A 19,712-nucleotide genomic window follows, 5' to 3' on the forward strand; every position below is an offset into this window, starting at 1 on the left:
TGCTGGCATGGGGCACAAAGAAAGTACTTAAATTACTCATGTTTACTCCATGCTGTACTATGTACCCATCAAGGGCAAGTCCTACAAAAAAGGGGGGGGGCTCATTAACATAACAATTGAATGTGATGTCACCAGAAATTAGCATATCGACGTGCCCTCTGAAAAAAGAGAGGGGACACCGTCCACCCGCGTGTACCCTCTACTTGAGCCCTGGTGTAAATTCTCTGCACAACCTCATCTATTATTATTAAGGTGATATTTTAAAACAAGGGGCATTTGGCAAACCTTTTTCTACTTGCCATCAGACCAGTACCGAGAGAGGACCTACAATGTACGCTCTCTTTCGGAACCAGGCACTTTGCCTCCCCGCCGTGTCACATTCCAACGAGATTAACATTGAGGAGGAGGAGGAGCGAGCGAGAGCGAGAGAGAGAGAGAGAGGAAGGGCCTGGAACGCCTCTCGCTCGCCTCCCCAGTCCCTCACTTCCTCATACTCTCTGGGCCTGGGAAAGGACTGGCCCCCGGTGACGGGGCTTCGCTTCTCACGGGCCAGCTGGTGGTGCCCCCCTGGCTAGTGCTCGCCTGCGCACAGTGCAGACCCCCCAGGATTTGACATGCGGCCGTGACCCGAAGCCATCAGCCATGGGCAGGTGTCCGGGGAGCCTCCTCCTCCCGGTGCTGGTGAGTACTGGTATAAGGGAACTTTGTTGTGTGGGTAGGGGCATACATGCCAACATTCGAATGTTCTCAGAGGGAGAATGTGTGGGTCTATGTGACTTTCGCTTTCGGGGGTGTTATACTACTTGTGAGCGCCGCTTCACAGCATTCTGTAAGGAAAGGGCAGGCGCGGCGAAAGCTGCCAAGTACGCGTACGGAGACAGGCTACGTGCTACTTGTGTTGGGGAGAGGTACTGGCTCAGAGGTGATGTTTCGGTTCATTACTACGTGGTGTGACTGGTGGCCGTCCTCGGACACTTCTCAAGCGGGGACTATGTTGGGTCCTCCCTTGTCTTCGTGAGACGCCGCCTGGCACCGTGTGCTTATAGTTGTGCCACGAGTGGTAGGTGTGCGAGGTGCCCTTCTGAAGGCCACTGGGTTAGCTCTGTTTTGGGCGCAGTGTGAGATGGATCTCATCTGATTGGAATTAGGGTGAGGACCGAGTGCTGCTTGTGTGTTACTGGTGTAGAGACCGGTGGGTGCAAGTGTGTGGTGCTCCCCTAAAATGTCATTATTGTGAGGGTACTGGCTGGGTGAAACTGGCAGTAAATGAATTCTAATGGCATGAGCGTTCTGGGTGCGAGGTACTGCTTCAGGGAGCGAGAAGGTCATTCGTTTAGGGGTAGTCAGAAGGGGTTTGGAGTTGGTGTATTAGAGGTTCAGGGTGAAAGAACGCTTGGCAATATGCCTGTGTAGTTCTCTCTGGCATGACGGAGCATGTTGGTGTTATTCGTAGTTCTGTTGGAGTATGGCATGATTTTTAATCTTCGCTATTAGAGGGCGCTAAAGTGCCACCTATGAGCCAAAACTATTGCATTAGTGCACAAATAGCTAGAAATGGCATATGAGCAGGGATGCAAAGCTTGTACGTGTTGTTTAATTATTTACCCACCTATTGACTGCCCGTGGTCACGCTAATCCCTTTGGCCAGTCCCTCTCACTTCCTACCCAAAAGACATCCTCCTGGGATCCTGAGCTATCTTGTTTAAGCCTTGCCATCAAACTTTGCACTCAAAGTGCCTGCCCTGGTTTTTTCAAAGAAGTCTTCTGAGAGTTAATAACTTGTTGGGAGCTGTAAATGCGCTACTGGTGTAATACAAATGTATTAACCAAGGCCGCCTTCAGCCACTCGATTTATTAGCACTAAGTTTGTCCTTCACTAAAGTCCGGTTAAAAGCAAGCATTGGCAAATGTAGCCCCTCGACTAGGGCCGGTGGCTGCAGTGGTACAAATAACAGCACACGCGCAATGGAGGGGTTCTAATTTCCAACCACTTTAGCCTTTGACTGTACGTTCCTCACCTCCCCTCTCCCCATGTCACCCCCCCCCCCCCTTAGGGTCCTTCTTTCCCATGACGACGTGGGCAACACAAAGGGCTGAACATTAAGATTGGATAAGCAGGAGCTAAAAGCAGCTCCTGGGTATTCAGCATTAACCAGTGACCAGGAGCTATTACATAGAGTTCTGGTTCTGCAAATCTAACTTCCACATAATACCATGTAGTCCATTATTTATGAGCCCATGCTTTACATGTCAAATAGATGTCTCCCAAAGTTTATTTACAAAAAACGCACAAAGTTAAATTCACACAGGTGTGTTTGTCCGCCAGCTGTTGGCCTGGGGAAGCTAAGCAGGCTCTTTTAGTCTGCAGCCAGGAGCTAAATAGCTCCCAACTCCCCTCCGTTTCGAACCCTGGCCACGGGTAAGATGCACTAAATCTTCCCCCTTTTTAAACTCCTAGCTCTGCTAGTCCATTTCCTCAATCAGTCTCATAGGCTTGTACCTCGGAATCTCTCTTCTGGGGTCACGTATCCTTGTGCTGTTCGACTCCGTGTCCGGCAGCTCAGTCACCTTGATATGAGACATCTGACGCCTGCCCCCTTCACTCCTTTCATCATCGGCATGGCTGTATTCTGAGGGCGCCACCATTGCTCTAAAATGTGATGAATTTCTGGTGATCTCTCTCCCTTCTTGGCTTCTCAGTCACCCATCACCCCCCCCCCCCCAACACCTCCCCGATGCTGGACAATTATCAGTGGTTCTGGAGAAAAGGGAGTCATTTCATTAGACCTCTGTGACTGCCGTACTACCACCTGATCTCTTGTGCCAAGCCTGGACTCTTCCGCCTTCCTACAGTCCACGTGCCTTTTTTAATCTTATTGTTCGCTCGTGAATCCCTCCAGCGCATGTCAGAATTATGACCCTCCTCTTGTGCCTCGGGCAAATGTGTTCCTGGTCCTGACCGATTGTCCAAATATCACCTCCAACGAACACTTCGCCGTAGAGAAGGGCTGTGTATTGCAGTAGTCCCTCAACAACTGGTAGAGCACTTTCTCTAAAGGAAGATTGGTTAGGTGGGAGATCTGCAAGAGACCTCTTCCCATTGGCCATGACCCTCTCGACCATTCCAGTGGCATGAGGCCACAGTGACGTCTCTGCGGCAACGGAACCCCAAGTACTCCGTAAAGTTACTGAAGTCCTGTTCCATGAATGGGGGACCATTATTTGACTTTACAGCTCTGGTGATCCCATAGGCCGTGAAGTTCCTGTCCAGGGCTGGAATGATGTTGGAAGAAGCCGTTGAATCTACCATTTGTACTTGCCGGACCCTTGAGTATTCGTTTACCACCTCTAGAACATGGGTCCCCTCACGTGTGAGCCCAAAGAAGTCAGTCGCCACCATGTCCCACACCGCATTCAGGTTTCTTGATCGGGGCCATCACTGTGAATGTCTGTCTAGCAATCTTTCAGTGCTCTTCCACTCGTGAGTCTGAAGGTGGAAACCACACCCTCTGCCGGAGCAATCGTTTGGTCGACACCACTCCCCTATGGTCTTCATGAGGCAGCTCCAGCACCTGTTGTCGTAAGGAGGAGGGTATTGCTATTTTGTTTCCTTTCAGTAAAAGGTGATCCTCAGTTCATGAAAGCTCTTCCCTCACGAACAATAAGCCTGCAACTACCTCCTGCACCTCCAACGTTTAAAACTTTGCTGTTTGGCGTGTTTCCACCTCCCTTGATGCAGAAGGCAATATCCAGTTGAGATTCTCTCTGCAGCGCAACTATATCCAGGTGTGCAGGGGTGGCCTGATGTATAATGTAGTTGATGTAGCAGTATCCGATGGATAGGTTCAAGTTCACAGACCCTGTTGGGTGTCTAGACAAGAAGTTGGCCGGGTTGTCCTCCTTTTCTGGCTGGTGCCGCATAGTAAAATCCTAATCTTGCAACCCTAAATCCCACTTGATGATGCGGGTGGCTTGCAGGCCTTAGGGCTCCCGTAAATGTTCAACAGGGCTTGGTGGTCTGTATTTATTGTGAACAGTTTCCCATATAGGAATGGGTGGAAATGTTTGTATGCCCATACTGCTTCCTTCTTCTCCTTCTTGGCCCGTGAATAAGACTGTTCTGTCACTGGGAGGGTCCTGCTGGCATATGAGATGATTAACTTTTGCTGAGGCACCCCACTAGCCGCCCCCCTCCTCCCGATCAAACAGTACCAGGATGGAGCCCAATGCAAAGGTGCTTGCATTTACTGTGAGTTCCGTGCAGTGAGCTGCGCTAAAATAGGCCATATCCTCAGCTGATGCAATGTTCCGGCGGATTGCCTTGAGTGCTTCTTGACATTCCAAGGTCCAGACAAACTCAACCCTCTTTTGTGAGATGCCTGAACGGGGCACTGACTGTTGCATACAGGTAACTGGTGCAGTAACTTGCCAGACCTAGGAACGACCACAGATCAGATACACTTTGGGGGCATGGGGCCTCATTTAACACCACCACCCTCTGTGTTTGGTCTCGCCCCTCTTCTGAAATGATGTGGCTGGAAAAAAAAAAACCTATCTTTTTCCAAAACCGCGCTTCTCTCTGTGTGAGGTGCGCTTTTTCCAGGGCCATGCACACCCTGTGTAAAGCGTCACCATGATGGTCCTGGCTTGTGCCAAACATCAGGATGTTGTCACTGTTATTAGTGCAGTTGGGAATGTGCCAGATGATTTTGGGCACGTCCTCTTGAAAGATCTCTCGCAACCCCTCAATGGTGAGTCGCTTGTAGCGAAACGGGCCCAGTTGCATCACACATTTTGTAATGTACCTGAACTCCCGTGCCGGCTCCAGCTGCTGATAGCCCTTATTTCAGGATAAGTCTGGAGATGGCTGTGGCACCATTGAGCAGATGTATAATATCTGTGATCCGGGGATCCTGATGCCTTTCCCTCTGGATGGCCTGATTCGGGTGTTGCATGTCCACACAAAAGCAAGTTGACTTCACTGTGTTCTTCTTTGACACTGGCACTATAGGGAATACCCACAGTGTTGGTCCGGTGGCAGGTGTCGCAGCGACTGGTCTAGTTCCACCTCTGCCTGATGGTTGGATATTAATTGGGATTCCTCTGTTGTGCGCCATCTGTTTCACGGTTTCGTCAATGTGTACTTTCACCCGACTCTTTTGAAGAATGCGGGAAATATGTGCTCTGTCATTAGTCCCTGCCATGTATTTGTGTGCCATCGGTTTGTACAGGATATGCACTAGACCCGTGTCTAATGATACACTGAAGAGAAAAATGCACCCCCTTTTAGCAGTTGCTGCTAGCTCATGGATTTGTATGTTGGGCGTATATGTCTTGTAAATGTGCTTAGCAATAAAGGAACTATTGCATGGCAATGGCCAACGCACACCATAGGGGTAAATGTCCACTTGTGATGGCTTCAGGCACGCAGCACGAGGCAGCTGTGTGTAAATATCTTAATTGATACCATTTACAGTAGCTCCTGTGTCGATTACAAATTCTGCTTGAAAGTCGTTGATGAGCAGGAGCAAAGTGGGTCTGTTTTCTATTGTTGACTTGTTCCCCAATGCGTAGAGAGATCCTATTTTGCCTGCCATCTTGCGAGGAACTCGGGGACGTCGATTGACCAAAATGTAAGAGGTTGCGGGAGGGATATCGCCCACCTGATGACATCAGGAAGTGATGTCACATGACCTTTGACCTGAATGGCATCAATTTCACTTTAACTGCCCACAAGCCACTTCCGGTGACTTCACCGGAAGTGGCTTGTGGGCATAAAAAAGTTCATAAATGTACTGTTTTTAAAATACCAAATGGGTACTAAAGCAGACAAGAATATTATTTATATCAACCGCATTTTAACAAGGGTTCTGCCTTCATATGCCATTGATGGGGTCATGATATGATGGGGTTACATTCAATAGAATCAACCATAGATGTGCCTTGTCAGCATTGTATGGCCAGTTACTTCAATATTATGCCAGTTATATCTGCATGTCGGGTGTTGTCATTATGTGGTAAGTAGAGCCCCTACATTGCTGCGATATTACAGTATCAAAAAGTCCAATAGATACAAGTCACCAACAATGCACAGGTGCATTAATGCTTTGATTCATGATAATGTTTTCGCCAAAGCACTATACGTACACCACAGCCTATACGTGTGAATTAATCCGCGCAGTCAGACCCTTCCTGTCGAATCCTAGCTGCCTGACACTTGCCAGATCCCTTATACTGTCTCGCCTTGACTATTGCAATGCTATGTACATGGGGTCCACCAAGGTCACCACCAGTAAATTGCAAACCCTCCAGAACAACGCTCTCAGAGCAGCACTGGGCATTTCCAGAAGAGCGCATATTACAGGATTCAGCCAACAGAACAACTGGCTCTCCACTAGAGATAAAATTCTGTTAAAAACGGCATCTCTTACCCACAAGTCCCTTAACAATGCTGCCCCTATCTACCTGATCAATAGATTCCACAAACACAATCCTCCTTAAGACCTGTCGGATCTATATACAAAGATTGCCTATCTGTTCCCCACTACACACGGGCCACCATAGGGGGTAACAGTTTCCCAGTAAGAGCTGCCAAGCTTTGGAACTCGCTGCCTCCTAACCTTAGAGCTGGCATACCCTACCAGAACTTCAGATCCAAGGTTGTCTCCTGGCTGAAACTAGGGTCCCACTAAGATAATGTAATGCCTAGCGCTACCCGCACACATTGTAACCACGTGTGCCTTCCTGCTCACTTGTATATTACAGTCCTATAATATGTCTGCTGATCTGTATATAACTTTTGTATCATGTATCTTGTAACCAAGCTTTGAAATGTCTTATATGCTGCGCCCTGATACCCCCGGGTACAATCGCGCATTATAAATAAATATAACAAACGTAGCACATATTTAAATACAAGTATCATTCTGACTGAAGTTGGTACTCATTTATCAGCCTTGGAAGAATGAAAAGCTGGGGATGGCCTTGCCAGGATGCGATCCTGCAGATCACACATAGATCGTAGTAACGATCATTCAACCCTCTGAGATATCTTACCACTTTTCTATAAAAAATGCAATGCCACAGTAAGAAAACTGGCTACACAATGTAGGCTACAAACGTAATAACTTATGTTTGCTGTAGCCTTGATGTACAGTAAAAAAATACCTAAATTGGTTGCACCAAGATGCCAATCTAACCATGTAATAACACTTGTCATGCTTGCTTTATCATAGATTCACAGAATAATATACCATGCAGTAGTAAGGAAAGGCTAGACAGGTTTCCCCCAAATGCCAGTCTAGCCAGGTAATTATGCTGATCACAATTGCTATATCAGTGATGCCCAGTACCAATGGTGAAGCCACAGTAAGAAATTGGCAGACTAGCTGTACGAAAATGCCAGTCTAGCCACTAATGCATATCATGGCTGCTTTATCATTGATGGCCTTTTGTGTATTAGCGCACCCATCTCCTGTCCCACACGTCCCCGTGCCATCCCACTCTCCTCCACTTCCCAAATGAACTCCTCGGCCCAGTATTACCCCCATGTCCCTCTTCCATATCACACCACTGATGTATGAGGCAAGGTGCTTCATAGTCAAGTGCTGGGATGCGGAAGAGTGAGGCTAGTAGTAATAAAGATTGCTGGTAAGTAATCAAGGTATTTAACCCAATCGCACACATTAACACCACTTGCTCATTTAAACATACTCAATCACTCACACAAGCACGCCCAGCCACCCAACATCATGCTCTCATTCACACATATTACATGGTGGGTGTGTAGATATATATATATATACGCTTTTACATTTGAAAAAATAAATGTCCTTACCTTCCATAATCTGCCTTCTGCAGGCATGACTCTGACTCCTATGCTCCAGCTCGCACGTAAGGCCAATCATGCCCAGTGGCACACAGGAGCTAGAACCTGCCATGTCCTAGAGGGCGGAGGGGAGCTTGGATTTCAAAATGAAATAATTCAATTTTGAAGTCAACGACATCACAAATATATAATTTTTTTTTTTTTGGTTTAAATCTTGAACCCTCCCCAAGGTGTCGCAGAGGCAGTGCCAGGGGTCGCATGGAGGTTGACGGGGGTTACAGTTGCGACCCACCCCCTACCTCCAAATGACATCCTGGAGGAACTCGAGTTAGACTCACTCCCTGAGTTGGTTCTCGTGTCCATATACCAGATGTTTCGTCTAGCCTTGGGTTGATGCCTGCTCTCCATAGATCACCTTTCTGGTCTGCCATCTTGTGACCTTCCATTGGCCATCCTTCATCTCTGACCTTGTTCCGCATAGGCCAAATCTAGACAGAAATGTGATTGTTAACATATGCCACACTTAGATGGAATTTCAGAAATGTGACTGGGAGCATATGCCATACTTAGATGGAATTTCAGAAATGTGACTGTTAGCATATGCCACACTTGGATGGAATTCCTCAAACTTAGTCTGCACCAGATCTAGACGGAAGTGTGATTGTTAGCATATGCCACACTTGGATGGAATTTCAGAAATGTGACTGTTAGCATATGCCACACTTGGATGGAATTCCTCAAACTTAGTCTGCACCAGATCTAGACGGAAGTGTGATTGTTAGCATATGCCACACTTGGATGGAATTTCAGAAATGTGACTGTTAGCATATGCCACACTTGGATGGAATTCCTCAAACTTAGTCTGCACCAGATCTAGACGGAAGTGTGATTGTTAGCATATGCCACACTTAGATGGAATTTCAGAAATGTGACTGTTAGCATATATGATTCTCAGCATGCACCACACTTGGAATTGTGAACCTAGCTTGCGTCGCACCTAGACAGAAATGTGAATGTTAGCATATGCCACACTTGGATGGAATTTCCCGAGTTTGGTCTGCGCCAAATCTAGACAGAAATGTGATTGTTGGCATGTGCCTCACTTGGATGGAATTCCCAAGCTTGGCCCGCGTTGCATCTGGATAGAAATGTGATTGTTAGCATAGGCCACATCTCATATGGAATTTCAGAAATATGACTGTTTGCATATATGATTCTCAGCATGCACCACACTTGGAATTCTGAACCTAGCTTGCGTTGAATCTAGATAGAAATGTGACTGTCAGCATGTGCCGCACCTAGATGGAATCCCATAATAGCAGGGACAGCAATGCCAACTAACCAACCAACAATTCCATCGCTCTGCATACACCTCTCAAGCTATAACCAAACACAACCACAAGCCTAAAATGCAGCAATCCGCACAAACCTCGAACAAACAAACCACACATAGACCTGCACAACAGCACACGACGACTACGGACCACAAAACAACCCAAGCCCAGCCTACGGACCCACCAGGCTAAGGCTGTCAACAGCACATCACTGCTCTCTTGCACTTTTACAGTCTATCCCCACTAACCCGCCCCCTCTAACCCCCCCTTTTCAGAGCCGCCAGAGCGCCAGGGGACCACTTCGGTGGTGATAGTGCACGGTACAAATGTCCTTTAACATATCCACACCCAGGGATGTCATTTAGGGGTCGCCGGAGGTCGCATTTGCGACCTCTGTGGTCTCTCTTGCAACCTCTAAAATAAAAACAAAGAAAATGTTTTTTGTTTTTGTAATGAAAGCTCCTGGGCTGTGGCCAGCACCATGTGGCTCTTTACCTCTGTTTGGTCATGGACGTCTGCTTGCATTCACAGTAATTTGGTAATATGGGACGAAACACACTGATCTTAATGATACATATGGCGATCCATTCTTGTATGAAATGTACATCACATTATAGTGATATGTCAACGGGTGAAAGGTCGTTTTCCATTGCTTCCTGCGATATCACTTCCTGTGATGTCATGAAGGGTCGTGTGATGTCACTTCCGCTACCCCTGGCATTTTGGTGAAATGATGTCCCTGTCCACACCGAAAGCAGGACTTTAATAGGCATTTTGCGACTGGCATTGTGGACGTCACCTGATGCACTACTGTTTGTTCTTCACGGTGGGGCCTTAGTTTTAGCTTGTTCATTGACTCCATCTGCATTTTTATGGCTAGCTCTGTCCTTGCCATAGAGAGCAGGGCTTCTGCAATAGTTTCATCCTGAACGCAGTAGATTTGCACCGGGCGATATGACACCTCAGTGCCTCATCATTGGGGGAGCAGTGAAAATCACAATGCTTTAGTTGGCTCTCATTCGATCACACATGCTTCCATCGTTGTGCCTTTTCCTTTACAATTGTATGAAATGCATCCCTCTCGTAATCCACGTTTGTGTGAGGGGCAAAGTTCTGGGATAGTGTCTTTCAGCTGCTGATTTGAGGCTAAGGACTCCTGCTGCAGTTCATATAGGATGTCTTTCACAGTCACACCCAGTGTCAGGAGGATTTTTTTCTATAATGCTCTAGGAGGGCCAGGGCATCAATGTACACTGTGAAGCCTTAGCCATCGCACCCACCTGGGGCCCATGTTGCTGGTGTCCGTCAAATCAATGCCTGAGGCAGTTACAGGGCAATGAATTCACCCCTGGGCTGCTTCAACATCCTGGCCGATGACATCATCACAGCGGAGGGAATCTCATCATCCGACAAGGGTAGGTCACCATGTTCCTCGTACACACTCCCGCCCGCCAGTCATGACCACTCTCCTTTACATCTGACCCTGCGGTGTCAGTTCCAAGCAGCAGCAAATGCCTCCGTGGTTCTTCCCTTGCACGGTCATCCCAGCAGGGGCCATGGCACCCACCTTCCTGAAACCACTGAATTGGAGGGTGGGACACACTCGACCACTGTGTCCCTAACGGTTTGCACCAGAGCAGTGCATCCTCCACACTGGCTTAGTAGCCAGTCCCCCAGCACGGCAGTGTGAACATCCCAGGGAGCACTTCCCTCTCCTTCAATATACAGGCGTGGGCCTGATCTGCACCTCCCAGTGACTTAAAACAGCTCACCACTGCTCCCCGCGGCCCTCCGTTAGAGATGCTGTTACACTCGGCACTGGTTCCCTAACTGCCAGGGCCTGGCTGCAGTTCACCACAACTACCCGCGGTCCAAATTGCACGCACGTGCCTACCTCGCTCGTCATCAGCTGTAGCCCTCGACTAGGACCGGTGGCCGCAGTTTAACTGCCTGTCACTCGCAGTTTAACTGCCTGTCACTCGCCTCCTCGCTCCCCACGTCACTTCCTGCCTCCCCCACACCACTATGGTACTTCTTTCCCCTAACGATGTGGAAGTCACGTTTAACAAATACTGTAGCAAAGCCAACAGTTTTGGCATGTGTGTAAGTATGAAGCCTTTGCCAGGCACTGCTATTATACGCTCATGTATTCGGACCATTTTGCAAATGCTATGATCGATGGGCAGTTAATACCACTACGGCATTTCCTGGCAAATGCCTACACAAAAGCCAAAATTGTTGTCTCTCGCTGCAGGACTCTCTGGTGGTGTTGTCTCACTGTAGTGCATGATGTTATCTGTAGTCTGTTTTACACCGCAGGCTTTGGGGCAATGTGAAGTTCTGTTTGTCACCACAGCACTTGCTAGCATCTCTGTAGCCTGTATTGTACGACGGTTGGACGTGATGGTATCTACCGTCTGTTACAGCAGAGCGTAATGACATTTTTATTATCTATATCATTTTTGGTTATGTTGGTATGTGTAGGTTTACCAATACAAGACATTGGCATTTGGTCAGTGTCTCAGATCGCAGCGCAGGCTGGTATCTGTAGTCTGGCACGGTTAGGCGTGCTGGAAATTGTGGCTTGCCTGGCACTGTCTCCTGCTACTGATAGTGATGGTATGTGTAGTTGCTCTGTCGCAGCAGGGCATGATATTGTACTTCTGTGAGGTGCCTTTCTCGGTAATCTCCGTATTTCATCATAGGATGGCCTTAATCTGAACCACCCGTGCGATTTATGTTCAGCCAAAGCTCGGGAGGTCAAAACTCGCAAAGAATTCCTTGGATCCCACAGAGGGCTCCTAGTAAAAGTACACGAGCTTGCTGTTCTTTTTCACCACTTAGCAAGCCCCGCCCACCTGGTGCCTTCCTGCTTCCCGCTCCTTTTCACCACTTAGCAAGCCACGCCCACCTGGTGCCTTCCTGCTTGCCGCTCTGTCCCTCCAGCTTCTTTTCCTTTGCAGATGGGGAGCAAGTGCAAGTGGATCTAGGTCAACTGGCCTAAGCCCCGCCCACCTGGTACCTTCCTACCTGCTGCTCTTTTTCACCACTTAGCAAGTCCCACCCAGCTGGTGCATTCCTTCACCATCACTGTCTTGTGGCCAATGCTGGATTTGACTTTTATGGACTTCATTCATTCACGATGCGTCACTCTTTCTCAACTCTCATGCTGGACTTACTTTGCATCTTGTACTCGTGGTGGCCCTGAATCATGCTATTCCCATCTTCATCTTGTATCCTGGCTTGCAACATTATGTGTTACTAATTACTTCTGCAATTGTATTCACTCTCCACTCTTGCTTCTCCACTCTTTTTGACTTCTTGCTCTCTTTTCTCTCCTCCTTTCCCTTCTCCCTTTTCCTATCTCCTCCCCTTACTTTCTTCTATGCACTTACTCTATCAGAATTGTCCCTGGACCTAATATGATAGCAACCTCGTCTGTTTCCTCCGCCCTCCCATTACTGTTTTTTTCCTCCCCAACACGCCTCCAGCACTATCAGAAATGTCGTCAGGCCTAGTATGATAGTCGCTTGTTTTGTTCCTCCCCTCCCTTTCTGCACCCCTCTCCCTCACCTTTTTGTTTTTCTCCAGCTCTACCAGAAATGTCGTCAGGCCTAGTACGGTAGTCGCCTGTCTGTTTCCATTTCCTTCTCACTCACCCCCTCCCTTCCTTATCTATGTCTTATCTCTTGCACTATCTGAAATGTCGTCAGGCCAAGTACGATAGTTAATTTCACATCCTTACTGTTCATGGCCTGTAAGAATGTGGTTGTATTTTCCCTTGTTCCCTCCCTTGCCTTGAAGCGCTTCGAAACACATTGTGTATAGGCGCTATATAAATAAACGATCATATCACGATGCTGGATTCTGTGTGCCCGGGTGTTAGTCAGAATCACCTGCAGTACCCTTTGGGAACACTATATGCAATTAGGACTAAAAGTGTAAGCACAATTTCACCTTTGGTACAAGCCTGTACTACACAGTAAGGTGGTAGCGATGGCTGAGCAGCCAGATTTATCTCAGTAGAACAAGTTACACAAAGGACCAACTAATACAGTGATTGAACCAAACACTTACTCAAGGTTTCTTGGTAAAAGAATATACATTTATTTACTCAGTCAGTTAGAAAATATTACACTAGCAAGAGCAGCTCAATATCGCACATTAATAAACCACAAATACACAACCAGTAAGTAAATGAACAAGTTTAGCTCCACTGCAGTGGGAACAAAATGGCACTTCAGATACTTAATAAAGGAGTAAAAAGACAAGGTTATAAGAACAGACAGCCAAAATACATTCATAGGCAGGGCAAAGGGTTTCGGTTAACTACAACCAGCAATTCTTCTCAATAGGCTTGGGCCAAAGTCAATGGTTCAGAGTCTTTGTATAGGATAGCACAGTTCTGGTAGATAACAGTTAAGTCTTTGCCACAGAGTTTAGAAGAGTTTGACTAGGCAAAAAGTTTGACAAATGTTTAGGGAAGGACAAGCCTTCGAAGTTGAGAAAGCTTCCACAAACTCTCGCAGTGGCTGAAAAGATTTCTGGACTGCGTTTGGACAGTACCTTTTTGTATTGAAGAAGAGCTGAAGCTGAGGCAGTTGTTCCTGGCAGTTCGAGCAGATCTTGCTGTTCCTGAGCTTCAGTCGTGGGGACAAGGATGACGGCGGGAGGTTCCTGAACTGCCTGGGGATGATGCCAAAAGCTTTAGCAAGACGTTGGTTTAAGGTGTGAGTGCCTTAAAGTCAGCAAGCTGGTTTCCTTCCCTCTGGCTATCCGGTCTTCAACAGCACTCTGATGAAAATTCGACCAGATGGGGACGCTGTCCAGGTGGCTTATGAGTTGGTTGTTCCCACCAAACTCAAGGGAAGAAGTTAACCTTGAAGGGCTTCTCTGTCGATTCGAGTTTCAGGTAATTCGGACCTGCAGCAGGGCTTCACCGGTCGTCCAGGAGTTGCAGCAGTCCTCTTCCTTCAGCTCGTCTTCGGTTCTTTCGTTCCAGTGGTCTACTCTGCTTTCCAAGTCCCAGAGACCTGCTTTTAAACAGTTTTCCCCCATTCATTCCAGCCTGGCTTTCACTCACAGAGCAGGGTGGCTGTCCTTGCTGGACAGTCAGCCGGCCAATCACACCTGAGTGCTTTCAGGTCTCCTAGGAGATTAAGCACAGGGAGTTTCGGGCACCTCCCTCACATCCTGTCCATCCCAGACACTCAGACGCCAGAGGAGGGCTTCAGCACTGAAGCCCGACAAAGGCCAATGAACAAAGGGACCAAACCTGGTTTGGCGTACAGAGACAAACACAAGAAGGACCTTTCCTAAAAGAAATGGCAAATAAAGATGACTGGAGTCTGTTCTTTCAGATAGGTCTGGGGCACCATATTCAAAAACATGGCTGTCCCGATTTTTAGCTACCGCTGTTAGCGGTTGGGAACAATCATGGTAGTTGATCTATACCACAGCCACCAGCCATTTTAAAGTAGGAAAGGGTAACGTTTAACTGTTAAATTAGTGTTTTGAAGCTAGGCAACTCCTCCAGCACCCTATAGTAAGATAGGGTGTGCTGGGTTAGTAAATTTAAAGAGACTAGTAAAGTCAATTTAACTTTACATGGTCTGGGAGACGGTAGTCATTCCCAGAGAAGGTATTTAAACCTTGGGAAGTCTAAAAGACATCCCTGTGTCACTGCACTGAAGGTGCTCTGTGACACACAGAAAAAGATGATGCCTATGGAGTTGTTTTAAAAACTCCATAACCAAAGAACACAAAAGTAAAACGCACACAAAATACATGGAAGAGTGGGGAAAAAGGATCACACTCTTCCCAGGTAAAAAAATAAAATCTTAGAAATCCAGCAAAGTTGCTGGGGGGTCTCAAAAGGTATGGGAAATTAACAAATCTTGAGAATTCTCCCTAACACCGCAGGACACGCTCTGCTAGGCGGGTCCATGCCGGATGCTGTTTGCCCAAAGGCCTTGTGGAGAACACACTCTACTAAGCTGGGCCATGCCGGATGCTGTGTGCCCTGGGGCCCCCATGGAGAACATTGTCTGCAAGGCTGGTCCATGCCGGGTGCTGTGTATGCTGGGGCCCCGTGGAGAACACGCTCTGCTAGGCTGGGCCATGCTGTGTGCCCATGGGCCCCGTGGAGAACACGCTGTGGTAGGCTGGGCAATGCCGGGTGCTGTTTGCCCAGGGGCCATGTGGAGGACACGCTCTGCTAGGCTGGGCTGTACCGGATACTCTGTTCTAGGCTGGGCCATGCCGGATGCTGTGTGCCCGAGTGCCCTGTGGAGGACACACACTGCTAGGCTGGGCCATGCCGGGTGCTCTGTTTCCCTCCCAACCCCCTTTTTGACTAGACTGGTCTTTTCTGGTCGCTATGCTCCCAGCGAGCCCTGCAGACACCTTCTACGCACTAGACTTGCCTATAGCGAGCGGGTGCCGGGGAGGAGGGTGTTTTCACAGATGACTCGTTCTGGATTGAGAAATTGGCCTAAATGTAAGCAGCCGGTGCTTGCTCGCTCCACGTCCGGACTCATTCCCCTGGCTGCTATTAATATCGGAACCAGATGGGTTTCACAGGTCCTCTTGGCACAGCCCGCACGTTTACTTTCAGAAGCTGTAAACTGCCCGCCTTTTGGCCCATAGTGGACCAGTTTGAGTTACTGCACTGTGCCGCTAGTTGGTCGTTTTGACCCATGTTACTGGCCACATGTCCTGTTCCAAACGTATGTTAGCAAAAACCCACCTTGGTTAGCACTCAAACATTTTGCCACGAACAGCGGTAAATGTGTGCCAATAAAAAAACTAGATGGTGGGGGACAGGGTAGGTGGGAGGGGGCAAGGTGCAACAAGTGTCAAGGGTTTGTGGATGGGCCAGGTTGACTGGCAAAAGAAGGAGATTATCTGTGTGTTGTTTCATTAATTTCTCTCTGTTGGTCAGTTCTTCGGAACCTTTATATATGCCCGTCTGAAATCCTTTTCTTGCTTTTATTGACGCTGCTGGAACCCATACCTAAAGGGGAAGTTCACTCAGAACTTTTATTGGCCCAATGGATAGGGCATGTATATTTTGATCGATTCGAAAAATGTTTCCTATGCCTCTTACCCTTTATTTATTTATCCCATTTACACATGCAGAACTCGCTTGTTGGAAGCCGTGACCTTGCTATTCTTATCAGTTGATCCATCACCCTTAGTTCCAGTCCCCTCGTGGCAGTAAATCAGAAGACCGCCCCTAAAGCTGACCTCATTAGAAGCTTACGCCCCTTGTCACACCTGTGCATATCTCATGTCTCCCATTCAGAAACCAACCGACCAACCAAGGCTGGTCCTGCTTAGCTTCACAGAGCAGCAGGGTTAAACCCATTCAGGCTGTAAAGCCATACAATCAATGCTTCTAACTACCACCCTGAATGCTACTAATCATTTGCTGATCCTGCCCCTCGGTTGGTTTGCGAATGGGTGACTGCCTGGGAAATACCAAGCTTAGTGATTATTGGACATGGATTAAGTTTTTTTATTTTTTTGTTATTTAATTTGATCGCAGCTAGCTCGACAGACCCACTAGCTGACTGATTAGAGCCTGGGTTTACCAGGCGCAGGTTTCAGTAAATTCAATCAAAAATTGTATGATTTTAAAAATGTTAGACATAATAAAAAATATATATTAACATGCTCTCCCATCCGCAAACTAAACAAGGGCGATCCTGCTTAGCTTCACAGGGCATGATTGGCAAATGATTAATAGCATTCAGGGGGCTTGGGTAAAGCACTGACTGTATTCGACTTTACAGGCTGGATGGGCTTGACCTTACTTCCCTGTGAAGCTACGCAGGATCAGCCTTGGTTGGTTTGTGGATGGAGACACAAGGCATGCGCTGGTGTTATGACAAGGGGTGTAAGCTTCTAATGATTATAGGTCGGTGCCTTTGGCCGAATGAGCAGCTTCCGGCTCGTCAGTGGATCAGAAGGTGTCGTCCTTCCAGGCACCCTACTGGTGCCACACCGCGTGCAGGAGGCCCAAGGACTGGGCCCGGCACGAGGACGGTGTCCCTGCTGGGCAACACAGTCCCCCTTGAATGCACGGGCCATGTGATCATGGCTGAATGTGCTGCCCCGGCCTGGGTGCCCCCACAGCCGGGGCTGCGGTGAGCTGGGTGACCCCAGCCCACGTGTTTAACTCTGGTGATCCGAAGCTCACAGGGTGACCCCTGTGATCCAGCAGCTGTGTGAACGCACCCCCCCCCAATGGTACTATGTCGGGTGATCCCATCCTCGTAGCCATTGTTATGACCCCATGTGTATGCCATATGAAATGTATTCATGTGAGGGTGAGGTATGTAATTGATATGTTTTCAGTTTCAACTCATTTGATGCATGTTACATTACTTCATGTGAGTGCATATTGTTGTTTGACTTGTTAATGTATCTCGAGCTGAGAGTATACATTGAGCACTGTTTGTGTTAGAGAGCAGTGCTTGTGGCCCACTTCTGGTCGGAACTCAAAGAATCTGAGTTTTTGCTAACTATATTTTCCACTAATATTACATTGCTATTTACATTTGGAAACTTCAGGCCAATCTGGGTAAATGTGTATAAGATGCATGTGTGCAGTTTATATGGGGTTTCATTGTTTTTAATGTTTAACACTTAATAGAGTCAGTGCTGGTGGATGAGTATGATGGCATGTCTGGCCCACTTGGGAGGAAGGGGGGAGGAGCTACGTTCTGAGGATGTGTTACATCAATTCCGTTTTTTGATTTTTGCCCAATTGGGTTATATACTGTGTTCTTCGCAAGGAATCTTTACCTTGAATAGTACGAACGCTGCCACTTTCAAGTTGCTTTGGAAGCACGTGTACTGTTTGTCACAGATATGTGTATTTGTTTTTTATTAAACTTTATCTCGGAATCTCTAAATACAACCATAACAATGGCCAGCCCACAAATCTATTATCTTAATACTTTGCTGATTAGTATTTTGGCAAATTAGACATCCTTTAGAACTTTAGCTCTTGGAGCGCGAACAGACTTTTTTTTTGTGCCATTGAAAGATGGCGCTCCGTTTTAGAGTTGGGACCAGCTTCCGGTCATTTCAGTCCTCTGACCTGCATATCATGTGACATGAGGTTGTGGGCTGGCCTTGTTGTTAAAATTACGAAACGAGAAATTGCTATTGCACCATTGCCTGACGAAGTTCCTTTAGGAGGCTGGAACGCGTGGCACCAGTAACTTTGTGTTTCCTATGTGGTGGTCTTGTCCTGGGTGTATAGTTGTCTTCTTGAGTGTTCCCTTCACTTCTAAAGACTATTCATTCACGAAGATGTATTTGCGCTGAGGCGTTCCAGTAGTATTCCATCTCTTCAAGTAGTGGTCTTTCTACAAGCCATATATTCTTTGCGAATACTATCAACTTCTGCAACATTGTCTGCTGCGAGTTTTCTGCACCACCCTTCAGAGGGTGATGGCTCTGCCTTGATGATCTCCTCTGTTACTGTTGCCACTATGCATTCTTCTTGCAGGTGTGTGTTGTTGGTGCCTTTTTTTTTTTTAACCTGCATAGTTGATTAACTGTGATCTATTAGTGCTCCAGATAAGCTTTTGAGGTGGTATTTTACCCCCTATTTTTAAACTTTGTGATTAAATGTGATTTCAAGTGAGTAAAAATCACTTTTCACCTTTGCAAGAGTAAAATGTATGTGACATCCAGCCGACGTGTGCAAAAACTGTATGGCAATCATTAAAATGCAGCAGCGTTCTGCATTGTGACAGAACATACCTTTCATTATTTCTCGGTCTGGCCATTTGATCTCTGCTGTATATATTTAAATGTTGAAAACACAAAACCTAGCCAATTACATAGTAAAGCAAACATGAATTGTATTGTCTGTTGAGGTATGATAGCATCATTGTCTTTTGATCTTTTCCTGGAGTTATTTCTAAATGGAATGCAGATGTTCTGATACAACAGTGCAAAGAGGCAGTGGCTCCACGCTAAATTCTATACCTAATCTCATGGTGAAATAGTTGTTTTTATATACATAGAAAATATTTATCACAATTATCACCAAACCAAAGTTGGTACTCCTTTATCGACCTTGAAAGGATGAAAGGCTCAGTTGGTCTTGCCAGGATTCAAACCTGCAACGTACAGATGGCAGCAACGAGCACTCAACCGGCTGAGCTATCTTATTGGCTAACAGCCTTCAGAGGTCGGTAAACTGAGTATCGACTGAAGTATAATAATTACAGTGCCTAGATGTTGGACAAACCATGTATGAAAAGTTAAATTCCTATCTGGATTACCACAGCAACATGTTTGTCTGAGTTTTTGTTTCAATTACACATTTAACTTTCACTTGTTTTTGAACAGCACTTGCACATCCTGGAAAGTCAGGCTTTGGATGTTTTAATTGTTGTCTTGAAGATTTGAGAAGCTTGAACACCTGTGATTGGTGTAATGACAATCACTCACCCTTGAGCAAAGACTCGGCTGCCACTGGCCATTTATAGTAATGTTCCCCATTGACTGCAAGGTTGCATGGATGA

General features: G+C 47.0%; 1 protein-coding gene across 1 annotated transcript in view; it reads left to right on the forward strand.

Moving 5' to 3' along the window:
• The first annotated feature begins 357 nt into the window (after positions 1–357).
• LOC138580289 (tumor necrosis factor receptor superfamily member 1A-like) overlaps positions 358–19,712 on the forward strand; it is a 235,152-nt gene continuing 215,797 nt past the window's right edge. Inside the window, exon 1 of the mRNA XM_069650703.1 lies at positions 358–681. Within this exon, the coding sequence (XP_069506804.1) occupies positions 643–681 (39 nt within the window). The 5' untranslated portion in view covers positions 358–642. The remainder of the gene's footprint in view (positions 682–19,712) is intronic.

The sequence above is a fragment of the Ambystoma mexicanum genome, chromosome 3p, assembly GCF_040938575.1.
Source record: "Ambystoma mexicanum isolate Mex_15411 chromosome 3p, UKY_AmexF1_1, whole genome shotgun sequence".
NCBI classification, from domain to species: Eukaryota; Metazoa; Chordata; class Amphibia; order Caudata; family Ambystomatidae; genus Ambystoma; species Ambystoma mexicanum.